The sequence below is a fragment of the Pleurodeles waltl genome, chromosome 12 (assembly GCF_031143425.1).
Source record: "Pleurodeles waltl isolate 20211129_DDA chromosome 12, aPleWal1.hap1.20221129, whole genome shotgun sequence".
NCBI lineage: Eukaryota > Metazoa > Chordata > Amphibia > Caudata > Salamandridae > Pleurodeles > Pleurodeles waltl.
In genome coordinates, this window is record NC_090451.1 from 433,177,620 (window position 1) to 433,204,052 (window position 26,433).

The following is a 26,433-nucleotide window of genomic DNA, read 5'->3' on the forward strand; positions in this document are numbered from 1 at the left end:
TGTGTTCTGCACCCGTGGCATCCCAGTGTGTCGAAGAGCCTTCCTGGAGAAGATGGCCCCTTCTCCTGGCTTGCACTGGTGGCTGAGAGCTGTAGTCACCCCTGCAGCAGTCCAAAAGCTCTCTTAGAGCAGCCTGCACCCACAGGATCCCAGCTCATTGAAGGGCACTTTCCTGACAAGATGGCCCCTCCTTCTGGGTTTCAGTGATGGCTGGGGGATGTACTCTCCCCTGCAGCAGTCCCAAGTCTCTGTTAGAGAGTCCCCACTCATTTTTCCATAGCAAATTTAGACACAGCTACAGTCCAAACTCCTGAATGGATTTACATCAAATTTGGCAGAAAGTTACATCTTGGCCCAGAAAGAGTGCTTGTTGTGATTTGGTGTAAATTTGTTCAGTAGTTTTTGAGTAATTCATGCTCAAAAACATTGCATATATTATGCTGCAGAAGATCCACAGTGCCACTAGAACTCATGGTGAGATGTGATTGGTTGCCACCACATTAACACCGTAGTGGTGGCAGCCAGCTTAGGATGCAGGACTCAGTCCCACATACTAAAAAAGGTTAAAAAAACAAAAAAGAAATAAGGAGGTAGAGTAGGGATATCCTGACCTCTCAGGCTTGGGCTAAAAAACATTTTGTTTTAAATTTTGTTAAAGATTTGCGGATGATCCAAAGAAAAATTAAAAGGCAAAAAAAGGCAGGCTCTCATGCTGCACTTTAAAAAAACCTGGGGAGGGTAAGAGTCTTGGATGTGGCGCAAATTCTTTATTTAGGAGAGGGGGGCATTTGTCCCCGCTCCCTGAACTTTGTGAGGCCCTGGGGACCTCTTGCCCATGGACCAATGAGGGGAGGGCGTGCGTGGCCTCTTTTGCTAAGCCTTACTAGGCTCCAGGGAACACATCCCCTGGGCTGATTTCTATATTAGAAGGGAAGAGGGCATGTGCCCCCCTCCCTGAGCATCTGTGATGCCCCAGGGACCCCTTTCATCTGGGAATGAGGAGCAAATGAGGGGACGGGGCTTGTAGCCTCCCCTTCTTAGCTTTATTAGCCTTCAAGGACCCCATCTCCGTGGCTGACTTCTATATGAAAAGAGGAGGGGCACATGGTCCACTTTCCTGAGCCTCTGTGAGGCCCCAGGGACCACTTCCCCTGGAGCTGAGCAGCAAATGAGGGGAAGGGGTGCACCCCTGAGCCTTATTAGTCCTCAGGGACCCCAGACCCTGGGGCCTACTTCTATTAAAAGACGGAAGGGTGCTGTGCAGCTCCCCTCTGCTTGGCTTAAAATGCCCTGTGGACCCCAACCGCTAGGACCGAATAAAAAAAAAAAAAAAGGGTCCTTGTGGCCCTTCTCTTTGAGCCTTAAAAGTCCACAGGGACCCTTATCTCCTGGGGCCTAACAGAACTTAAAAGGGAGCCCCCTACCTGAGTCTCTAAAGGACCAGAGTACCCCATCATCTGGGGCCAGATCACAAACTGCTTCCCGGGGAGCCCACCCGGGGACACACTAGCTTCTCTGTGAGAATCAGCGCAGGCAGAGAAACATATGTTTGCTCCTACCCGGTAAGGTAGCAAACTTGCTTTCTCTGCCTGCAGGAGGCGAGCAGGAAAAGCATAGCAGTTCTTACTCTGTAAGAGCTTTAAAAATGCTCCCACCAGGTGGGAGCAGACTTTTGTTTCCCTGCCCATGCTCCTGCAGACAGGGAAACACAGATTGCTTCCTCTTGGTGGGACCTACCAGACTGGAGCAGTGCCGGCTGCCGCAGTATGTGGGAAGTCGGATGGGGCTAAGGGGTCCTGGTGCTCCCCCTGTGGTCCCATTTTCCTGATTGATGGGTGCCCTGGGTGAGCACTGGGGCACCCACCTATATTTCAGGCAGGCCCCGGGGAAATGGGTCGCTGCAGCCACACTAGGCTCAGGGAGGGGGTCCATACTCCCTCCCATTTTAATGAAATTGAGCCCAGGAGGAAGGGATCCTGGGTTTCATTAAGGCTGAGGGAGGGGGGTCACATGGCCCAGTCCCATTTTTATGGGGATTCAGCCTGGAGGCTATTAAGGCTCAGGGAGGTGGGCTGCGTGCCCCCCCTTAATATATGTGCCTTTTCAACAGGAGATGAGCAGTGGTGGTTTCTTTTAGAGGGCGTGGGGCTACGCCCCCTATATTTCTTGCCTCTTTCAGTTTTTTAAATTATTCATAAATGCTATCTGCAGTAAGTGTTGATTGCTCAGCATAGCTTCTGATCCTCTCTCTGCGCGAGGGTCAGGCAGTCACAGCACTGACAGGCACATGCACTTACTGCGCACGTGCAATGTCGCAGGTTTTTCAGGGCCTGCTTGATTTAAGCCCTTGATTCTGTGACCTGAAGGAGCGTAGGGTCCCTCCTCCCCACTGACGAACACCACCCTCTCTGACTGATTGTACTTGGGCGCTTCAGACTGCAGCCTGTGCTTCCCAAGACAGTGTGTCAATCAGCAAGGGTTACACCTTTTCTAACTCGTCCCAGCATAGGAGGATCAACAAACCTGACTGATCCCACCCCACTCTGTGACACGTTGGGAATGGGATTAAAGGACTGGAGGAGGTGCACGTGAGAGGCGTCATCAGAGACACCAGGTCACATGCAGTAAAGAGACACAGTACGCACCTTTCAGTTTTATGGAAACATGCACGCTATGGATGCTGTCATATTGGGTTATTTCATAAAGTACTGTCTGTGAGACTGCCTGACTAATGTCAGCACAGAGCAGTCACTCTGATGCTGAGGCTGATGTGGCTCTCTATCACGTTACATCTCCTTTCTGCAGACCATCCCCATGAAGTGTCGCAGTTCACACCTCACGAGACATCGCGCAGGACTGTCAAGAGAGGTGCTAAAGATAAGGTGAATACTTTCGGCAATTAGGCAGGGTGGTTTGGCAATGTCCAATTACTCTTGTTCAGCAGCTCCCGGTGGTTCTCTCAGGGCTGGTGCAACTTCTGTGTGTCTTTCTCTAGGTAAGGAAATGGTTATCATTTTTTTTTGTTTTAATTCCTTCTCTTCACGACCTCTCTTCTGCCTTGCCACTCCAAGGGATACAATTAGAAGTGGGCAAGCCTAAAAAGCAACAGGGAAAGCGAAGGTACTTTTTTGGCACTTACAGTCAGCGCACAAGCTGAGATTTGGCAATATTTGGCATGTATATCATGCAATAAACATGCCAACTAACAATGAACTCTAGTCTAGCAACATGCTTAATGTGCTGCTCGGTGGTCAATGTTTTAATGAGGCTGATAAGATGCCTTCAAAACTCAAAACGTGTATTTCTTTAAAGCTGAAAGCTTTTCACCCTAGTATATCAGATTATAGCTCTATTGAGAAATGTTATTTAAAAGTGAGAGATTTTAGATGTGAAGGGAGAAATATTCCACCCTGGCCCAGGTGATCAAGCTGTTAGCAAACTAGAGGTGCACATTTTGAACACAAGTATTTCAAAGTGCTCTACTATGTGATATTGGACACGGGCTCGGTGAAAGAATGTGTTTGCTTAGGATCACACACTTTGATCTAGCAGGGTAACCAGGATTGATCCCAGATTTTCCAGTTTCATTCTGTGCAGTACACCCACTAGAGTGCATCTCTCTCTAATATTTAAGAATAATGCTTTTCCTCAACTTTTAAAGTATGTGATTAGACCATGGGGTGACAAGCAGACATTTTATTGTTGGCAATGTTAAACAGCAGCTCAGACCTTCCTTAAGGCCATAAGAGTGCTTCGTAACAGATGCAGGCTATGTTGCATGATGTTTTTCTGGCACAGAGACTTGTCATGATTCACCTAATGCTATAATGCTAAAGTGAGGCCAGGATTTGAACCTGAATTCCCATGTTATATGGTCAACAACTGTAGCCATTAGGTTCAATCACCTTCAGTGAGAGCTCATCTTGTTTTAGGTTGGAAGTTCTAAAATGACTTCTAACTGAGCCAAAACCAGCCCCCTGGCTCGCACCTGGCTCCATCTTTCAGTTGCTCAGCCTTCTCCAACTCCAGTTGCTTCCTTTCTGACAATCTCATACCTTCTTATGGATCCTGCTGTTATGTGCCTCAATGAATAAAAATCTTTTTTTAAATGTCCATTGTGCTGAACAATTAGACTGGGACTGTCATCTGGAGGATGGTGTGTTGTGAGTTTGTTACCAATGAGAGAGATGTATCAGGGGTGTTGAGACCAGTGTTTATTTTCTCTGGAAAAAATACTTATGCATTCTGTTTCATATCACACTTTACACTTCATGTGATATGGTGTATATATGTCCCTGTATACTCCAAGTATTTAATTTAATCAGATTTGTTTCTCTGGCTTTGACTTGCATCCAACACACAAGTCGTTTATGCTGCATACTGCGGGGTACAATGGAGAGCGCTATAGTTAGAACTGAAAGGCATGAGAATGTCTCACAATGCCGGTCGCTATCATAAAGGGGTTCAGACTAATTGCTCTTCCACTGCTTGCACACTGTATTGGGGCAACAGAAAGGCAGTCCTTTTTCCCTCAGTGGTATGGGTGAGGCGAGCGTGTCGACAAGTGTTAATGTGAAAGACGCGCAGTCCCAGTCCAACTGCTCACCCTCCCAGGGAAGATTTATTTATAGACGCAACATGCTTAATGCAGGGTTTTGTGATAAATGTTTTGATGAGACTGTTGTAATTGTGCGAACATTTCAATCAACCATATAATCCAGGGTCACACTTATTTTCAAAATAGTAAATAAAGAAAAGTTGTTTAAAAAACAGCCTAGGACGTTCCAGAGCACACTCACTCAGATTTCAAACAAATTAGAGCCTGAACCCAAGGGCTGAATATAAAATTATGTGTTGCTTAGTGTGCTGCATCCACCTGCCTGTCACATGTTTATATACTAGTGAGGCTACCTTATGCCTCGATTAGGAGTGCCTTGAGGAGGGACTAATTAACGCACTTGAAAACTGATAAGCCTGAGTAGAGAATTTAAAGTAAGTGATAAATTTCACTTATTGCTAGTTTGATCCATCTAACATTGGGTGCAGCTTGCAGGGTTGGTCTTACTCCTACCACCTTTAAAATTCACCAGCCACCACTGAAATGAGTTTGCGGTCATGAATTACTTAACTATGACTGAATAGCGGTTGGTATTTATTAGAGTAAGTGAATTTGGTAATACTAAACTGGCTACCTTCATTACACTTAGATTCATCTCTGGCTGTACTCTTGCCTGCTTTTTATTACTAATGACGGACGGGTCTGAGTGCGCCGGTAGTGTGACGCGCTGACTGGGAGGATGTAAAAAGTAATTTAAAGATGGAGCTGGACAGCCTGATTATCCAAAAGGAGTACTCTCCGCTCTTCACTAAAGCGTGAGGTATGGACCATATGAAGTGGAAATGCTTTTACTACCATAAGGGTGGTTTATGATGAATGACATACTGAGGGGCTGCCCATGTGGCGATATAATTTGGACAAGTACAGATCCAAACGGTGCCAATTTCCTTTTTGATACTTTTTATCCTAATTTCAAGCTTTACTTTACTGGAGGCTTGAGACACAGTTCTAATGAGGAACCAAGCAGGATTCATTTTGAAGTTGGAACACTATGATTTTTGATATGACGATACACAGTGGTCTTTGGTACGTGGATACTGTTATAAGTGATTTTTTATGTTGATGGACCAATGCCCCCCCCACAGTTATTGCATACAGTATCAATTAATTTACGGTTTTGGAGGTGGAATGCAATTTATCATTTGTAACCTGAACTAATGAGGTTTTGGTAAGAATATTAGTGTGTTTTTCTCGGTATTGACATGGGCTCTATTGGGGCATCATATACGGACACGCACAGGCATGGGGACCCTCATGGTTGGTGACTATGGACTTTTTCGACTTGTAATTGTGCGAACATTTCAATCAACCATATAATCCAGGGTCACACTTATTTTCAAAATAGTAAATAAAGAAAGGTTGTTTAAAAAACAGCCTAGGACGTTCCAGAGCACACTCACTCAGATTTCAAATGAATTAGAGCCTGAACACAAGGACTGAATATAAAATTATGTGTTGCTTAGTGTGCTGCATCCACCTGCCTGTCACATGTTCATATACTAGTGAGGCTACCTTATGCCTCGATTAGGAGTGCCTGGAGGAGGGACTAATTAACGCACTTGAAAACTGATAAACCTGAGTAGAGAATTTAAAGTATGTGATAAATTTCACTTATTGCTAGTTTGATCCATCTAACATTGGGTGCACCTTGCAGGGTTGGTCTTACGCCCCACCACCTTTAAAATTCACCAGCCACCACTGGATATGAGGTCCCTGGGGAGACTAATGTCTTGGATGGGGAGGGGCATGCATCCCTCTCCTTAACATATAAGGTGTGGTCTGAGAGAAATTGGATCCTCAGGGATCCTTCTGGCTTGGGGGGAGACCTTTGGCCATGCAGTGTGGAGGTTGACAACCTGTGGGGGGAGGTGGGCTGCAGGGCCTGACCACAGACCAGGCCTTGCAACGAGGTCCACAGTACACACAGCTTTGGGTTGGCTGTCTGCCCTCTCCATACACTGCTAATTACTCCACATATTACATCACTCATGCCATCTTCTATGACATTGTTGCTAATATAACTGCAACATTTGCAAAGAAATTATTGATGAGAAAACTGTGCATGGCGGGCTGCACGTTATAGTTACCTTACTGCATCTCTTATAGTTACCTGTGATACATTGAACTGGGAAATATCAGTGGTTTTTGTTTGTTTAAAATGTTACGTCGTCCTTGTAGTTCTCACCTAACTCAGCAGTCGCAGTGCATTAAAAAAAAGTATGGGAACTGAATCCTGGAGCATTGAAGAACAGTGACTTGTGTATGTTTAGTGCTAAGAGATCCCAGTCTATGACAGAAAGCACTGTGAATATTTAAGTCATTGTTTTGATCCTGCACTACTCACAGAATAAGATAGAGTGCTACAAAATGTGCAACAATGTTCAAGATAAAAAAGTGCTTCCAAATATGTAGATTTCAGTCATACCCAGACTGTACTTAGTGCATTTGTTACAGTTGTCCATTATAAGCACATACTGCACAGCTCAGCTGTAAACTCCCTTGCAATACAACTCAAAAAGAATACATCTGTGTCACGAGGAAGCTCAAAGTAATACTATCAATTAAAGCCAATATCTATTTCCAAGCACCCTTTATATTTGCAAATTACCCATTTGTGCACATTTACATTTCTTTCAGGCAGCAGGCACTCTGGCAAGAAGGTTTGTTTAGCTGCCTGCCCCTCCCCCTTTTTCCCAGCACAGGAGACTCCCTGACTTACACTACATCAAAAGTATTTCAAAACTTTGAATTAATTGTCAGGGAACAGTTACCTTTCCTAAAAAAGTAGGGGAGCTGTTTTTTTCTTAAATACAAAATAATATGGGCATGTTTGGCCACTCCGATCCTGCCAACATCGAGCATTGACATAACTATAATGCTACTTCAATCTTTGTTTTCCCAGGTTCTATTTCTATTTATATAAACGTGTACTCCTCTGTCATTCTATACTTTTTTTTAGTTATGTTCAATCATGGTAGGTGTAAAGAAGCTTCCCTTTCGTTCTGCCCAATAACCAGAAGGCAGGCAGTTTTGGCACTTTAAGAGTTGCTTGTTTACTTTGGAGACACCAATTTCTGTTGGAACGGGGAGGCGACACCTCACAGTAGCAGAGGAAGTAGAGCGAGGAAGTGCGTACAGGGCAGTTGGTAGAGTATGAGAATGCGTGCAAGCAGTAAGAGTGGGAGCCTTTGCTGGGGAGGGCGTGCAGTTCGTGGGAATGCGCGCATTTGCACTATACTGTGGTGGGACGATGGTAGAGGGGAGGTGTACGAGCTGGAGTGGAGAGACATTGTGTGCAAGGGCGGAAAAGCGTGTAAAGGCGTTTGAGGAAGCACGTAAAGAAATTGTATGTGGACAGTTTAATTGTGGGCGTTTGCAGCGAAGGAAGTCGGTGGGGAATGGGGACCTCTGCAGTGGAGGAGACTGTCATTAGTGTGAGTATGTGTGCGATTGGTTAGTTATACCCCAGAGTGGCTGTTCGGGGGCAGCAGGCAGGGCTTGAGCGTGTGATCAGTGAAGTGTGAGAACATGCGCAGAGGGGACGGGATTGAGATGTGTGCATCGGAGCAGGAGGGGCGGCCAACAGCTCTCTCCGGTTATCACTCATCAGTGAGATGCAGAATCAGCCCGCGTTGCCCTTTGGCCAAGAGCTCGCTATAAATACCAGGAGGAGCTCGGATCCGGCGTAATCCGCGGTTTAGGATCTGGACACGCACACACCATGGACAGCAGCAGCGGGGCCGCGAGAAGCAGGGAGCTGGAGAAAGTGTTTTCTAGAACTAGAAAGGAGTGCCCAGACCCGCTGAAAGCACAGGTGCAAGGTAAGAAGAGGCGAGGCCGTGTGTCAGAAGAGAGGGGAGTGAGGAACACAAAGAGACAGAAGCGAGATTAGATGCGAGACGGAGAGAGAGAGAGGCGAGGCTGTGTGGGATGTGCTATAGAAAGCTAGTGAGAGAGAGAGGAAGAGAGGGGGCGGAGGGGCCGAGACTGCGTACCAGAGAGAAAGAGAGGAGTGGTGGCAGGGACCTAGGGAGAAAGAGAGGCTAACTGTGTACCTGAGAGAGAAAGGAGGAGTGGATGACTGATAGAGGGGGGAGAGAGCGAGAGAGGCAGAGAGAGGCGAGGCAGTGCACCGGAGAGGGGGTGAGACTTAGTACCAGCGAGAGAGAGGCAGTGTTGTGATCTGATGGATGGGGAGAGAGAGCAAATAGGGCAGTTAGTGGGAGCGCATAGAAAACGAGAAAAGCGAGTGGGAAAGGGGAACGGAAAGGGCGAAATAAAGGCAGATAATAGACGATGGCAAGGGAGGGAGTGAGGGAGAACGGCGCCAGCGCACGAATGGGTGGGGGTGTCCTGACTCTGGCCAGAACCACGCTTGGCCCCGGCCCAGCAGGGAGAGGAGCCCGTGATTTTGCAGTAATAACCACGGTCTAAGGGTTCTGAGTGGAAATAGATGGCTCTCGGGTTCCGGGCCAGGGTGCGTGGGAGAGAGGCCGGCAGGAACAGCTGGAGAGCGCGGGCGGAGGAGGGAGCGAGTGGTCTGATGAGACAGACAGGACCGAGCAGCTCCAGCCCTGCCTGAGGAATACCAGGTCCGACTTCTGAGCGCAGAACAACATCCGGGCTCTTATCACACCGCCCAGCGGCACTGTGAGCACACCCCGTACTCGGTGTCTTCTGCGCTTCCACTAACTGCCCGATTTAAATGGGGAACCTGTGTGTGCATATGTAGTGCCCCATTAAACAACAAAAAAAAAAAACAGCCCAAACATATCCTGAGACGACCGTTTTTCAGGCCCCTTTGGCATCCAAAGTATCCTTCCTTTGTAGTGATGTAAAATCCGTTTACTGCCTTTTTTAAGGTGGATGCAAATTGTTAGCACTAGATATAAGTTAACTTAGCAGTAAAGTTTTTCCTACAACATACCCAGACAGAAGCAGGACTTCAGGCCCATAGAAACCTCAGGTGTTACAATAATCCCATGTGTACAGAAACATAACACGGATATCGCTGTTCGCACGCAGGGGCAGTTGAAGAATTAGAAAAGGCTGTGCACGAAACGCCCAGCAAGCATCTCACGGCGCTGTGTAGGGGAGAGAAGGACTAACATGGAGCCGCATGCATTAGATGGCCTCCTCCCCGATTGGAGGCAGTTGATTAATGGTCTTCAAAGTCTGGGGCGGTGTTTGGGGGGTAGGCTTGAAGGAAACTCTGGGGTACAAGGGCGAAATGCAGGCCTCTGCATTTCCGGACCCTATATGGTGGGGGGTGGGGACAAAATCCTTTAAGAAGCACTTAACCAGCCCAAGACAAATATCTGTGACATGTGGGCGACTTAGAGGCATCTCATCTTGTTCTGCAGGGGCATCTCACATTTTACAGGGTTGTCGCAAAAAGGACTGTGTCTGCATAAGCCAAACCACAAACATTTGTGTATGTATAGATAAATAGATAGACAGATAGATAGACAGATAGAAAAAACAACTTACAAGGCCCTATGGCGCAGAGCGACTTAGCAAGTCCTTTTCTGCGCCACCCTGCACCACTGGGAAAGAGCAGAAATGTGCTGTATCTACAAGATACGACACATTTCTGTCCTCTTCCCTGTGCTGGTGGATAAATTGCTGCCAATGCGCTGACACAGGCACCCTTCCACCATGGTGCAAGGGTGCCTGCGTTGTGGGGATGATTGTTTTTGTGCAGGAAGGAGTACCTTCCTGCACAAAAACAATCACTGGAGGGGATTCCTTCATTCTATGTGTGCTGCACAATGCAGCATACATAGAAAGAGGAAAAAACGGGGAGAAATAAAGATATTTCTTCCCATTGTGTCAGTCTTATGCCACCCCTCGGGTGGCTTAGATTTTTGACGCATTTCCAGGTTTAGAAAACATTAGAAATCCGGGAATGCGTCGAAATCCATGGATGCTGCGTGAGAACACCCACGCGGCACCCATGGATACGCCTCCCTGACGCAAAATAAGGCAATGCAGCAACTTTCGCTGCACTGCCTTACTCCATGTCTACAAAGCCATGTAAAGCCACGCAAGGTGGCTTTGCATAGCCTTGTACCTATTGGTCAGCAGACTGCACTGTCGCTGCGTCAAAAAAATGATACACCAACTGCGCAAGCTCCTCGTAAATATGGGCCAAAGTTTAAACTGATGTTATAGTTAGATGAAAATGTCAGTTAAAACAAACCGTTTTAAACAAAACCACTGAAATTCACCAGTTATAGTTATGTTAAGTAACTTTAACACATGCCCTTAAGTAACTATAATTTGCACCCCGCCGTGCACAGTTTAGTCAACAATGATGTTAATTGAGATGTTGCAGTGATGTCGGTAATGGTGTCATAAAACGTCATGAGTGATGTAACATGGGAGGTAATTAGCCGTGCAATGGTGACTGCCACTGAGTTATATAAAATATTAATAGTTGAGTCTTTTGAGATGCTCTGGCCAAACTATTTTACTTAATATTGGGGTTTGGCATTACCAGTCTAGTCCACTGCACTAAGCTGCCCATTGCAGGGAGAAGAAAACCTCATTGAATTGATACTATGCAGTGGGATTAAGTTCTGTCACTCACCCAGGGGGGCAATAATCACCCAGCCAATTCCAAACTCCAGAATGTGAGAATCTCGTAGTTTTGCATTTAAGATGATTCATAAGGTTTGTCGATCCTAATCATTGCTGACACGTCCATAGATTAATGTAAGCCTGGGAAGCCACTGGGCATTGCCATCAAGTGGTGCCAAAAAAGGCCAAAGACCCCAAAATAATAAAAATGTTATTAGTAGGCAAGTTGTGCTTAAAACTGCTGCTTTGCATGGTGTGGGGACAACGATTACACCATTCCCAGGCCATAACATACATAACAGTTACTCCTTTTTTTACATTTTTAGTAGACATTTGACTTTTCAGCCTTTCTGTACAAAAGGAACTACAGTCAGAAGGAAGGGAAGTGAACTTACTGAGGAAGGTGGTGCAGAGGTAATCATGCACTTATAAAAAGACAATATTTCTCCCCCACCCAAAGAGTAAAAAAGCTAGAAATTGTTCTTGACTCATTTTTCCACTTACTTCTTGGGGGGCAAGGACCGGCATTCATGAGGGGCTTGAGGATGTTAGTAAAGGAATTTAACTTTCTCAAACTCTGATCCCACCCAGTCCCACCCTGGCAATGGTCATAAAGTTTATACAGCCAAGGAAAGTGGTTTTGCGTGGCTTCAAAAATATGACTTAATGGTTTGCTCTAACATGGTGCAAGCAAGGCACAAACCCTTCATAATTATGCCCCCTAGTTTGGATTACCATCGTCAGTCACTATATTGCTGTTGTTTTGGGGTTCGCTCTTCTTTTTCATGGTGGATGTAGAGGTCACACATCCCATGAAATACATCTTCGGGGGATGCTGTAAACTTCTTCAATCCATGAAATTCTCTGCATTTTCACACACAGAAAGTAATTCATTCTTTCATAAATAAGTATGGTGTCTCTCATTGCCCAGGCTTGCCCAGAACCAAAGGACTCGTAACTGTCCTATTTTTTATTTTTTTGCTTCAAGGTGTGGTGTGGCTGGTCTGGCTATTCTGCCACAGTGTCACTTTACTGTCGGGCTGAAGACTCGGATGGCTGCTTTCCGTGCCCTGAACTAATAATGGAAGCCCACCATTGCTCCAGGCTACTTAGCAGACTCCTGCAGAAGGGAAACATTTTACTATGTTTGGCAAGGATAATTTGGTTTCCCGCCTGGCCATCCTTCAAGCCTAATGCAGAGAATTTATTTGCTGCCATTCTCAATGTTCTTCTGTAGTCCATATAAAATTGACTCCAATTACATTCTATTTAAGTTCCTCGGTTGAGGATACTCTTGCTGCTATTTGCTGTATGTGACCAATATCAGAGACCAAAGTATCTCTCTCAGGAGTGGCATGATTGTGGCAGGAGGGGCTGTTCTTGAATTACACAGATTTATCACGTCATATATAGGGTGTAATGGGCATGCAACTATAGACAAAGGGAATTGGGCATGTTTTTTTTTAACACAGTGGCTCTGAGATTTGATAAACGGAGCCCCTACTCTGTGCTCTGGTATCTAGGCCACCGGGCATGACAGCTGTTTTTTATGCTTTTAATCTTGATGCTATGACGTACAAGCTTCAACAACTAAGAAATAACACATTGGGTCACTGATTTTTCATTGATGGCTTGTGGCCCACTTAACTTGAGGGTTTGTAGACTCCCTCACGTTGGCCCAGTGATGTTGAAAACCCATCCAGGAAAGTTTGTCGGCACCTCCTGCAGTCAATGACACTGCCCATTAAAATGATGAGAAGGTACACTTTAGAAGGGTTCAAATATTTCATGACACTATTGAAAACAGCAATAGGAAAAAGGAACTCAACAGTGATGAGGGAAGAACAAGAAGCAGCTTAAAACAACACAGGAGGTGGCACAGCCAGAACTGCCAGAACACTTAGTGGCACCCTGATGACCACCTCCTTGCATTGGTGTGAGGATCTCAGACAGCAGCAGAGAGTAACCTTGCAACCGCTGTAGAACTTAAGGACACAGCAACAATAAGAAGCTAAAGGATAATGCGGGTAGAAGCTTCTAGAAAGTCAACCATGAACTTGTAGGCTAATGGAGGGCATGTTCTAAAACTCACAGCAAGTCATTCTATCGGGATGGGCATGCCCACCTGACCTGCACACACCTGCAGCTGCCCTGCAACACTCATCCAACGCACACCACAGGTAATTTAGATGTCTAAAGTCTCTCACGATTAGCTATCTAAGATGAATAAAAGCTACATCCATGGGTAAATTTGAGTTATGATGCTAGTCTAAACGTCTCCAAGGCCACCTCAAGACAAGAAAGAGATTAAGCTGAATGAGTTTAACCTATGAAAAAAATACATGTGTAATTTCACATCAGGCTATCTTGCGACAATTATGTATTGGAAAAATGAGTGATTTCAAGTGGTAGTCCTGGAAATCCGCACCTAGTACAACTTAGAGCGTTCCAGACATAGTACTAGGAATCTTTTCAAGTTCTCAAAAATAGCCAATGTGCACCACTTCATAATGCTACAAGTGCAGAATTGGTACTTTTCTCTGTGATTCAGGCCCAATTTGTTGATATTAAATTACAATAGCTTCTGGTGTAAAGAGTTTCTAAATTACACTATTTCCAACTATACAAAATACAGCAGTCACGGCAATCTGAAAATTAAAGCCATGGAAACATATTTCAACAGATATGGCATGTTTTCATAGGTTGCAGGTGGGTATTATGTTCACATTTACAATCCTCATGATGGATAGGAGAGTTTTCATTGTCAAAGTGTCACCACAGCTGTTGTTGCCATACAAAACACAAGGGACACCCTTGTGGGCGGAAGCATTGCTGGACAGGTCAATAAATTGAACTGCAGGGCATTGAGCCCGGAAAGCAAACCTGATGTTGTGGCATATAATGTTCTTTTAAGCACATACTGTGGAGAACTAACACTCGTGGTACTTGGGACTACCTTGACATATTGAAGCCACACACGTTTCTCATCAGAACCACCCACCCAATCTCTTTTTTAGCCAATATGTTTATAATAATCAATTCTTGATGGAATAAAGTCCCCCCCCCCCTGCAGTGATAATTTGAGCAACAGGTTGCAGGTGGTGGGCATTGATACTCATTTAGGGGGACTGGGATTTACTTTGCATGATCACACTTTAACTATGATCAAGAGACAGTAAGGAAGAACAGAGAGAGAGGAAGAGAAGTGCAGTAAACAATTGACAAAGGGTAGACGCAGGAATGAAAAATAACCTAGAAGAATGAGATATAGATGTTATGTGTAAGGTGGTGGAAGAATGAGGCATGATTTGGAATGAAGACTAGGTATCCTTGGTATGTTGCAAAGTCGGCATTTTGCAGTACCAAGTAGATGCATAAGAAAAACTTGGGGCCCCACACTTATTTTAAAACAAATTCAGCACTCCCCTTGCTTCACACACACCCCTAGACCCCATGCCCCAGACTCACAGCTATGCTCTGTCACTCCTTAAAATATGGGACCGTTTTAAAACATTTTTCAGAGCTTTTAACCTGCAGTACAGTTCTAAGTTAGGACCAGCATGAGGTATCAGAACATTGCTTTCAAACTACTGGCAGAGATAGACATCATGTCCTAAATAACCCCCGTTTGAGTTAATAATACAAAATCTAGACCCAGTGGGGTGATACTTTTTGTACATTATATTTATGGCAGACAATATTTATGTATAGACCATTCTGACATACAGAAGAGAGTCTCTATACCCAGGGGTGTGGAATTTATTAAAATATCTACCTGTCCATGGGGCAAGTTGCTTCATAAATCTACTTGCCCTGTAAAAAATTACACTTGTCTCTTTGGTGCCCGGTAGTGCAGCAACAAATTATGGCAACACTTTAATTACATCGGTACTTTGATAATAGCCTCACTGGTTATGCCAAGGCTTATATTATATTAGGGTTTGAATACTACCAATTCCCTTACTTCGCCACCTTTCTGCAGATCTACATACTGGGGCTGGAGGTAGCAGTAACTAATAGTTCCAGGTTTGGAATGCCCTTTCAAGTCTGTGCAGAATTATTAACTTGCATGTTTTAAGGTTTTTCACCAGCTCTTCTCTAATCTTTTCCTATTCTGAGAAAGGTTGGAAATTTACTCCTGACAAGGGTGAAGTAAAATTTCTTTCAGGATGGGGAAAAAAGTGGTTGGAGGGAAAGTGAAGTTATAAACGCTCAACAGATTTTCGCATGAGCAAATCTACACATGCATACATGCTCGTGCTAAAATATAGTTCACAAATATTTTGTAGAACTACGATTTCCTGGCCTACCTCCGTAAATTCTCGTGAGTTCATGAAAGCCACAAATCTGCACTAATGCAAAGAGCTATACCATGGTTGCACTTTCATGACTTTCTTTAAGAATCCGGCCCTTAATTAGGTGTAGCGTTAACCAAAACCTTTTGTTTTTATTAAGATTCTGTCTCTTTCTGTATCTATGGACTTGACTCACTGTGAGTGACAGCATTCTGCTCTTTCACGAGGAGCATATTGGCACACAAAGTAGTTTTATTCAGTGTCAGGAATGTTATGACAATGTGTGCTTTTTGAGAACAAAAACAAAAATATACTTATTCTAATGATGAGGCCCTGGCAGCTCCCATAGTTATAAAATTGTAGAAAAACCATGTGAAAACAAGACACGTACTGTATTGACAAACCAAAAGGCTGACCACAAATGTCAGACCTTTTGCCTTTGCCAATGTTTATTTTCATGTTTTCCATAATTCTGTTAAAAAATGTTATCGTGATTTTCCGTTAGGAATATTTCTTGGAAATACTGGCATGGATCAACACATTTTACTAAAAAATGATGATTCAAAGGAATGGTACCTAAAATTTCACAGCAGTTTAGCAAAACGTTTCTTTTCTTAGATATATTTTTTGCAAACAATTTATTTTGAAAGCAAAGAAACATCAATCTGGTTTTCAAGATTCTGCAAATATTTTCATCTAATCACAGAGGATTATGGGAACATTATATATATCCTCATATTGTTAATCTTTGCAAACATGTATATACATTTTTATACTGGAACCACTGTCAGTAGTGCAGTCTGAGGTTTACAACATTTCTCTAGAGCGTTCAACCCTAATAGTAAAGGCTTTGAATTAATGAACCACATATACAACTTCAAACAGCATTAACATAAGAAACAAATATTACCTTAACTGCAGACAGTTCACTTCCCTGATCCATAATACAATGTAAACTGGCTGCCAAAGGGTTTGTGCTACATGGGGTTGGGCAGACTTCTTCCAAGGACAAAATAGATTTAAAAACTTGTCGTCCTTGACCCCAACCAATTATCCTGGGTGTGAGGCTTTAGGAATTCCACATCCCTGTACACCTCAGAGAGACATTTCCGAGACATCCTGCAGACCGCAGCCTTCAACAACCGCTGCTTGACTCTTTACCTGCCCCAATTAGAGAAGACACTTACAAGGGGCATTTCAGTTGGAGTACGTGGAAGAAAAGTTGTGATTCCCCACCCAGAAGATATCTGGTGTGAATAAGACTCAGTTCACTTTAGCTACGCCCTGAACATTTACATTTTCAGGGAGTTATAGCTGATATCTTTAGAATATGATATCGGTTTCTGACTGGCGCAGTCCTTCATTTGTAAATAAATAGGCACATGGGCTCAAGTTTTTTCTTAGAAGCCCATTCCTCGTTCTACCGAATGCCGGTTTGCCCAATACCTAGCATGGTTAGTCTAGATTCCATATCATTACTCCTTCATCCACCATGCAACATGAGGTTCCTGCCTTTCAGGTAATGACCTCTTTTAACATCACATACATATTCATTGGCTTAGTGGAATCTGCAAAAAAAAAGTAGGATCAGTAAATGCCAATTGTTCTGATGGAAATGCATGTAGTGCAGTACTTCAGGGCTCTGCCCTAGAAAGAAATGAAGTGGAACATTACAGGTAATGACACAATATCAATGACTCTGGAATCCGGTAATCTTAAAGGGTAATCGTCTGTAGAGAAATAAGCCAGACAAAATGTGCATGTCCTTGTTTTTAAAACCCACAGACCAAAATAACCTGGATTATTATTGGCCAATTCCCTTGAAAGATTCTCATGCCGAGGTTTTTGGGCAGATCATTAACAAGCGGCTTACAAAGTGAATTCTTCCATATACATTTATTGCCCATTGCCAGAATGGTTCTCACTCAAAACATTTGTAGTAGACAAGTGTATGAATCCATTCATCATTGTGTCAAAAATTGTGAGTGCTGCACTCAGGACCATCAAAATCTTTGATACTGTTACTGAAGAACCTCCTGGGAGCACCCTTCCCACAGGGGGTATAGATCAGGACTTTTTAAATTCTTTTATGGCTTTACATCAAAACACAAGCACAGCAGTTTGAACTAACCATATAGATTCAGGTAACGGACAGTTTTTCCATAGAGAAAGGGCAGAAATTTGGATGTGTACTGATCCTTCTACTATTAGTGCTAAAGAAAAACAAAGTGCAAAACTATCTTAAAGCAAAAGAGTCTGATGCATCCGTGGTAGAAAGTAAAAAACTGCACATTTTACTGTATGCAGAGCCATCTTGGGAAAATAGAAAGTGCCCAGCAGAGCTTGCTGTGAGCTTTTGAGATGTTTTGCTTTGTGAGAATTCTCCAGGCAGTGCCAAGAATCGAAAATGATGTGCTTTGGAGCAAAAAAAAATGTTTTTTTTCTGTAGTTCCAGCAAGCAATTAGATTGCCTTGGGTTGAGATTCTCTGCTTCCCTTGATTGGGTCAACCAGATAGGGATTGCAGCAAATGGAAAAGTACAACCAAATGTGGACATTTTTATTTTGCAGTTCCACAATTTCTTGGGAGACTACTCTCTTTTATGAGCCCTGAGAATATGTCAGTCTTACGCAATATTGTTGGACTAGGACCTTTCTGCAGGGTCATCCCCGGACTTTTTACCTTCGCTTCTCCATTTTACTGAATTCGTTTTTGTTGGTCTTAGGACTCTAGCACTTTAGCACTGCTAACCAGTGGTAAAGTGCTTGTACTGTTTCGTTTAAACATGGTAACATTGGCTTATACCCAATTAGCATATTTAATTTACTTATATGCTCCTCGTAAAGTGGCACTACATGTACCCAGGGCCTATAAATTAAAAGTGATTAATGGGCCTGCAGCACTGATTGTGCCACCCACTTAAGTTGCGCCTTAAACATGTTTCAGGCCCGCCGTTGCAGAGCCTGTGTGTACGGTTTAAAAATGCCATTTCAACCTGCCAAAATAAACCTTTTGTCAGGACCAAACCTTCTTTTTTAAAACATAAAAGTCATCCTTATGGTAGGCCCTGACAGCCAAGAGAGCAGGGTGTAATGTATTTAAAATATGGGACATGTACTTTTAAGCTTCACATATCTTGGTACTGAAAAACTCTTAAATTGACTTTTCACTACTGCAAGGGCCATCTCTCCCAAAGAATAACATTGTTTTTTCCTTGTTACATTTTATATGTGTCATTTCCACATGGTAAGACATAAGCAGTTCTTGCCTGGTGTCTTTGGAATCACAATTTAAAATCCTAACTCCTGGTGAAGTCAGATTTCAAATTGCAATTCTGAAAATGCCACTTCTAGAAAGATAGCATTTTCTTCCCTTAGCCATTTGGTGCCTGCAGCCTCTCTCTGGTCACATGACGGTGTAGCAGACAGATGGGCTTTGTGTACTCCTCCTAGGTTACCTCACATAATGTGGAGCTTAAGAGTAACTTGATAGGCCATCATAGGAAGGATGGGTGGGAGGAGCTGAGCCCAGCTCCATTTACACTTGAATAGGATGTGTCCTGCCTCCACACAAATGGTTGCATACACCCTGTGGTTAGTCTGGAGCCAAGCCAGAGGGGGCGGGGAACCTGTGCACATCAAACGCATACCCCTAGAAGCTTCTCCCTACTTCAGAGGATCAATTTGCACCAGCCTGCCCATCCAGGACACCCAGCCTGCTCTTTCTCGCCACACCAAAAGCCTCCTAGCTTCTCACAACCATCTCCAAAGCAAACAGGACTCTTGGCCCAGAACTTGAGGAGGTAAAACTTCAACAGGACTAATCTGGGACTGCGTCTGACAAGATAGGCGCAGTTGGCGCTATTTTACACTTTATTCTTTAAACTGCATAGCTCCAGTTCTACTGGTTGGATTTTTGTCATTTTGGTCTTGTTTATTTATTACATTTTACAGCATTTTCTGACTTGATGTGGAATACATTTGTGTGTTGTTTTTACTGTTTGAAGTGTTGCACAGATAATTTACTTATTGCCTCTAAGTTAAACCTGACTGCTCTGTGCCAAACTACCAGGGGGTTGAGCACAGGTTAATTTGGGGTTTGCTTGTTCCTTACCCTGACAAGGATTGTGGTTGCCCCAGTCAACCATTAACCCAATATCTCACACATAGTAAGGACCAAGTATGATACATTTGGGTAAATAACTTGGATAAGTGTCTGGATGTTGCCCAGAACATGTTCCTGAAAAAAGTACTGCTGCAAAGTACATTTATTCATGCTTTGAAATGTTAATTACATATTAACTCATGGACAGAAACCTTAGCAATTCAGACAGCATTGTAATGGAGAAGGTGTTGGCAGCGAAAGACACACATTTTGTAAAAGACCATCATTCAGGAAACGTCATGCCCTTGTCAACTGCTAAAAGTCCCAACATTCAGTGAATCTCATTATGAGTTGCCCAGATTTGACCACAGGAAAACCAGATGACTGAAAACTGATTCTGACCAGTGACCTCACACTTAAATCCAGGGATTACACGCTATTTCTCCTGGAATGTCTTTAGTAACATTTCCTGTCATTGATTTGCACATGTATGATTTATTGAGTCTGTGTCTTTTGTAAAGTGCTCTGATACTCTACAGTTCGATGAGTAGCCCTACAAAAGAACTAAATAAATTAGTTGGTGCCATTTAAATCATTATTAGTTTAATTACTCATGCACGTAAAAATTGCATGCTTACACTGCATGCACATCTTTTACGAAGTGGGATTGAAGAAAGTAAAAGTCTGCCTCTAAGTTGTAATTTTTTAAAGAACTTGTGAAGTGATTAGTTATGTGCTTTTGTTTCCCAACATTGCATTGTCATCTAGGTGGTAGTCTCTAGATGGTTCCCAGCCAGGATGATACCAGGACAAAAGAAGGGCTGATGTCCCTTCAAATCAGTCCTTCGTTTAAACCAGGCTGGAAGTGAAATTAAGAAAGCCCCCAGCTGCCTGCAGGTTGCTGCACGAAACAGAATGCAGACTAAGGGGGTTATTCTAACTTTGGAGGAGTGTTAATCCGTCCCAAAAGTGACAGTAAAGTGACGGATATACCACCAGCCGTATTACGAGTTCCATAGGATATAATGGACTCGTAATACGGCTGGTGGTAAATCCGTCACTTTTCCGTCACTTTTGGGACGGATTAACACCTCCTCCAAAGTTAGAATAACCCCCTAAGTGTGGGTGCTGCTGAACTGGTTCTCTTTGTTAGAAAAATGACACCAGCACAATTTCAGCATATTTCCCTGGTTCGGTCACAGATCTGGCCCAGAAATAGCTACAGAAACCAGGATTAGGGGTGATCACCCTACCTTCCGGCATGGCTTGGTAGGCATATGTGTGATATTACCGAACTTTCAGGGCCTACAATAACGACTTTGAAATTATTCTTGTATTTTTTAATTCCTTGGGTCTTTTGCACGTGTTATGTGTACAGGACAGGCACGCAGGCGTGAGCACAGACACGTGCACTAAAAAATATACACTCACATTGATATGTGTGTGCTACAATAAAATGTCTCATTTTGCAGGTAATTTGCCACCCTGGCTGCAAGGAACCCTGCTCAGAAATGGCCCGGGCAAGCACTCCGTGGGGGAGACCTCCTATAAGCACTGGTTTGATGGTTTGGCCTTGCTGCACAGTTTTACAATAAAAGATGGTATGTTTCTTGAATTGAGTTCAGTTTATATGTGTAATAATAGATGGAAGTCGCTCAACAAACCCGTTAGTTTAGTCTTGAAGTAGAAAAGTATGTGGTTTATTTTGTTGGCTAACATCACATCAAGTTATTTATAAAAGAAAAAGAATTAATTATAATAAGATTACAACTAGGATGCAAAAACCTGAGTGATCAGTGTCCTGACCTAAAAGTCGTAGGATTATCAACAAATGAGTCACAACCCAGTAGTGAATCAGGCAATTGAGCAATAGGGGCCTCGCCATGCAGAAATGCTCAGGTCAAATGGCTTGCTCGTTCAAGTCGTCTTTAGTAGACTGAAGTAAACTTATGCAGTGCCCTCCTTACAATTCATATCCACTTCATTAATTAGTTTATACTGGGGTACAGTGAAGAATTACCAATTTTTGTCTGAAATTGTGGGTGGTAAAGGCTAGCAAATGTTTAAGTGTGACTTTTGGTGATTGGGGGTAATGTTTGTCTCACGTTTGTTTAAAATGAGCGTGGATGGAATTTAAATTGTGTATTTCTCTATAGAACAACCCCCCCCCCAGATAAGCGTAGGTGACAGCAATTGGTAAAATCTTAAAGTCAATCGAGCTAGTCTTTCTTCTGAAGAAAATGGGTGACTCTGCAGTAAGTTGTATTATGTCCGGATTCCTGAGGAGTCTCGAGAAATCTGTGATTGACACCCCTGAATGGGGAACATTAGTGCAGCTTAGTAATATTGATAAACAACTGGTAGTGTGGTGACAACGCTGTTTAACAGGGATGCAAAGCAAAAATCGGGACAAGTCTATTTCATTCTATGATATGTTGAGCTGTGCTATTCTAGGTCATGCCCATGTTACTGTAATTTGTATAGCGCACAATCGGCAACTGGTATGGCATTGCAGCAATTTCGCTAGTCGGGGTGACTTTTCCAACAGCTTTGATGGTGGACACTAAAGGCCTGTACAGAATCGCTTACAGTTCATCCAGGGTAATATGGCTGACCATAAGTTGGCAGAGGTGAGCATGTGTAAAACGATGAAATGTTTGCGAAACTCTGCATTGGAGAGTTCAATTAACAGGCTGAACCAGGGGAAATAGTTATGTCACTTGGAAATATAATCCATTTTGTGATCATTCTAGATAAAATTATTTTTCTGTTTGTTTTTAATTACGTTTTTTAAATTAAGTGGTCTGTCTGCAAACTAAGGGGTATATTTAGAGTTTAGCTGACATGGGACATCTGCTAAAAAGTGATGGATGTCCCGTCCACCCTATTTAGATTGTATGCTCTACATAGGGTGCACGGGGCATTCACTGCTTTTTGGTGGATGTCCCCTGTCTCTAACTCTAAAGCGGACCCTAAATATTTGTCATAGGACGAGAAATGTAAACCAAGTGCAGATTTCAAACACTCCGTTCAGGCAGTGCACGTGCTCCAGGGTGCACAGCAGCATATATCAACCCGTGTTGATTTACTCTTGTGAATACATTTATTCTTGTTTTCCAGGCGAAGTTCACTACAGGAGTAAATTCCTTCGCAGCGACACATACAAATGCAATATGGAGGCAAACCGGATAGTGGTATCAGAGTTTGGCACCATGGCGTACCCAGACCCTTGTAAAAATATATTCTCCAAGTAAGACATGTGTTACATTTATGTTTTTTTAAAAATATTTACTCTTGCTCTGTTCATGGTGCTCAGTGGAGAAAGGCCAGTAGCAAAATAAAAGTACTGCCTTATTATCCAAGGGCATACTTCAAGAAAAGTCGTCCTTTTTATGGAAACGAGAATAACATACTTAACTGTCACATTTCTGAACACTTCTAGACTAGAGGGATGTTCTTAGATTAACAGTAACACGCTACATGCAAGGATAAATAATTAGTCGGAAGATGGAGCTGGTGAGTGTCCTAGAATCTGTTCCTCCACCCTATTCAGGATCCTACCTTCTGTGGCTCTGTTGTGACCATCTATGGGAAATCCTCTGTATTCCCATTCAGTAGCGGTATTTGGGGGGACCTAATCTGATTTATTGACAAATGGTCAGTCAAGGGCTGGCAGTTAGGAAAAGCTGGCAAAAGGTTACATCTTCTGACCTCTCCCACACTATATTAAGAAAGAATTTATAGACTTGCAAATCTGAGTATTACTAAGAAAATGACTATGCCATTAAAGGATGCGAACATCGTCCTGCAATCTATATAACCAGAAGTCTATGGCACTTCAAAGTTCTTGCTCCCAAGCGGAATATCGAAGTATAAAACAACCGACCTGTAATTAAATGTTTGAAAGGCAGAAGCTATTCACTATGTTAACATCTCTTTTCACACATATAATGCAATGGGATAGTATCTCACGAGGGGGCCTTTTAATCTATTAAGTCTAAAGTGTTGATGCATCTATCTCCTCAGTGTTCTACAAAAACCATAGTACAAAAATACTGCTACAAATGAGAAACTATTTTACCTATGAAAAATACATCCTTTCATCACACACTAGTTTGTATTTTTCTTTACTGTGCCTAATGAAATATGTTTGTCAGGACAATACAAAACAGGACACTACCATTTCCACTTTCAGTGCAACCATTTAACACCCTTACCACCACCATCCTTACCAACACCATTAAAAATACCAACCATTATCAGCGCCACTTTACCATCATAAAAGCATCTCTGCTTTGCTACAGCTTGTTTTGGATAGTGATCTACTGATTTGCATCTAGGTGGTCACAATGTTTAAATAAACTCCTTTTTCGCAGAGCAGAGTGTGTGTGTGTGTGTGTGTGTGTGTACTATATATTCACTTGAATAAACAAACAGAACAATTCCTGTGTTGACATAACAAATCTGTGAAGATAATGATTAGACAATCTGCTGTACGTTTGTGTTTGTTTAAGTCTAGTTGTGGAGAGTGTACAGCAGAACACAACCGCCAGTTCTCTTTTTGTGTGAGACACAACATAACGAATGAGCCAATAGTGGATACAGTCTGATCTCATTTTGTATGTGTTGTAATTGAAAGATGCAGTGTCATGTCATCCTTTTTAACATGATAAATAAAGTGAGATCAAAAGCATTGCATTTTGGGTGGGATTTATAGTATTCATGGCAGGTGTGCCAGCACAAAGAGGGTCTTTGAGCCAAAAATTCGAATATGGAGTCACAAATCCCGTGACAAAATGTAATTTGTATACTTTTATAAATTAATTTTAATGCTGCATGTCCTATTACCCCTTCATCCCTCTTGTCGTGATGACGTAGATAGTGAGAGTCCTGTGCCTCCATTCACAACATTTTCCTAGTTATAAAAATCCCTCCCCTCTCCTTGTCTTTTTGTGCTTCCAGTCTATGGGCAGGAATGGCGTGTGTGTTCCAGCTCTTTCCTTGAATTCCTGGTATTCAGCAGGCTGAATCCTTGTGGCCTGCAGTGCAGCCATATTAGGAGGCGATTCCTGTGTATTCTGCTGTTTTCAGGGCTTTCCGGTAGTATATTCATCTTCCTTCTCGCTGTGTGGTGCCAGTGTGCCCTGAGGCGGTATGTGGACGTTTGTCACAGGGCAGTAGAGGTGTGTGTCCTAGGATGCCTGGGGAACAGCTTCTGCTCGCGGTGCGGCAGATTGTTCCCTTTTTCTTCCGGTCAGAGGGCTGCGGTGCTTTCTTCTAGCCAGGGTGGGCATGGCCTTCTTGCCGACGGCTGCGATGACCCGGCCAGAGGTCTGCGATGCCTTTCTCTGGCCGAAGATGTGTTCCTGGATTGCTAGGCTGATTTTAGGCATTTTGCTGTGACTCTGTATCTGAAAGGTGGCGATTTTGTTTATTGTCCGTGTTTTTGGGGGGACTAGACAAGACTCGTCCCAGGATCCGTCGTGAGAATAACAGTGCGCAACACAGTACTCACATGGATTAACACTTTTAAGGCTCTCACAATTTCAAAGATGTAGCTGGGAACTGGGTACCAGTAAAAGCCCTGGCTGCTCGGCCTTCTCGACGGTGTTAACTTAATAGTTCTGACTGCAGGCCAGCTGTTTTTATGGACATTTTTGCCGGCCTTGTGTTTTGCCGGAGCTCTTCTTTGATTGCTCAGTGGAGATGGCAGAATGTTTACAGTATGAGTTGGAGTCAGTGCGGTTTGTGCAAGAAGAATCACTTCTGGCTTAGCGGTTTAGCTCTTAGACTCTTGCGCTGACACTAATGGGTTTGGTTCCTGGTATTTCACTGGTTGTGTGTGCTCAGTTACAGTGTTAGTGAATGGTTGTTTCTTTCCAGCTTCTTTGCTCTGATTTCCCACAGCTGCGGGTCTGCAGTGCCTTTCTTCAGTCTGGATGGGCATCTATGGATGGATGGGGTTCGCTGTTTCTTTGGCTCCCGGCTGGTGGGCCTGCATAGCTCCCTGTGTTGAGCCGGAGCTGGTGAATGGTTTCCGATGGCTTGTCGGGGCTGTGTGTAGTAGTTTGAAGTTTTTGTTGACCCAGGTTCATTTTGGTGAAGCATTCTTCCACAATAGAGTGAGTACCAGGGTTATGATTCTGGCGGTACGTCCGGTGTGGATTCTCCGTGAGGAGCACAGCCTGCACACGGTGCAGCAGGCTTCTTCTTTGCTCCCCAGTTCTGTTCGCCTGGCCGGAGGTCGGTGGTGCCTTTCTCCAGCCGGGGTCAGTATGTTTCAGTTGCCCTGGCTCTCTGCTGTTATGCTGGAGCTATAGCTTGAGGCATGGTCTTGGGACTCTGGTGTTAAATTCACCACTATGGCAAGGGGTCATTCTGGTCTGTCCCAATCGTGGGGAATTTGGGGCTCCTGATCGTTCCTTGGACCAGGGGTGGGGCCTCCTATTCAGATCCGCTGACTTTAGACCAGCAATAGGTGGTTTGAGTCCCGGCGTTTTCCCTGCATCCAGTGCTTCATAGCAAATCATTACTTACCCTGTGCCTGTGGTACATGGGTCTGGCCTCGTGCTCATAGACAGTGTTGCCCTTGGGCAATGCTTCTCTCAGTACACCCGTACCATGTATTACTTCAGCAGTCTGTGTGCTGGGTTGTCCATTCTCTAGGACTTGTGGCATGCTTAGATTGGATACTACTTTCTAGAAAAATATGAGTCATGTTGAGTGGGTGATTAGGCTTTAGCCTCTCGACGTTGTGAGACCTGTTTGAGCTTTGGTGTCTCTGCAGCCCTATGCCTGGTGCATTACAGAGAGTATCATGCAAGTGTTTCAGTT

At 43.7% G+C, this 26,433-nt stretch overlaps 1 protein-coding gene across 1 annotated transcript in view; it reads left to right on the forward strand.

Moving 5' to 3' along the window:
• Positions 1-8,161: 8,161 nt before the first annotated feature.
• The window catches only part of BCO1 (beta-carotene oxygenase 1), a 127,809-nt gene continuing 109,537 nt past the window's right edge, over positions 8,162-26,433 (forward strand). The window contains exons 1-3 of the mRNA XM_069216940.1: positions 8,162-8,439; positions 21,072-21,200; positions 22,720-22,849. Coding sequence (XP_069073041.1) covers positions 8,340-8,439; positions 21,072-21,200; positions 22,720-22,849 — 359 coding nt within the window. The 5' untranslated portion in view covers positions 8,162-8,339. The remainder of the gene's footprint in view (positions 8,440-21,071; positions 21,201-22,719; positions 22,850-26,433) is intronic.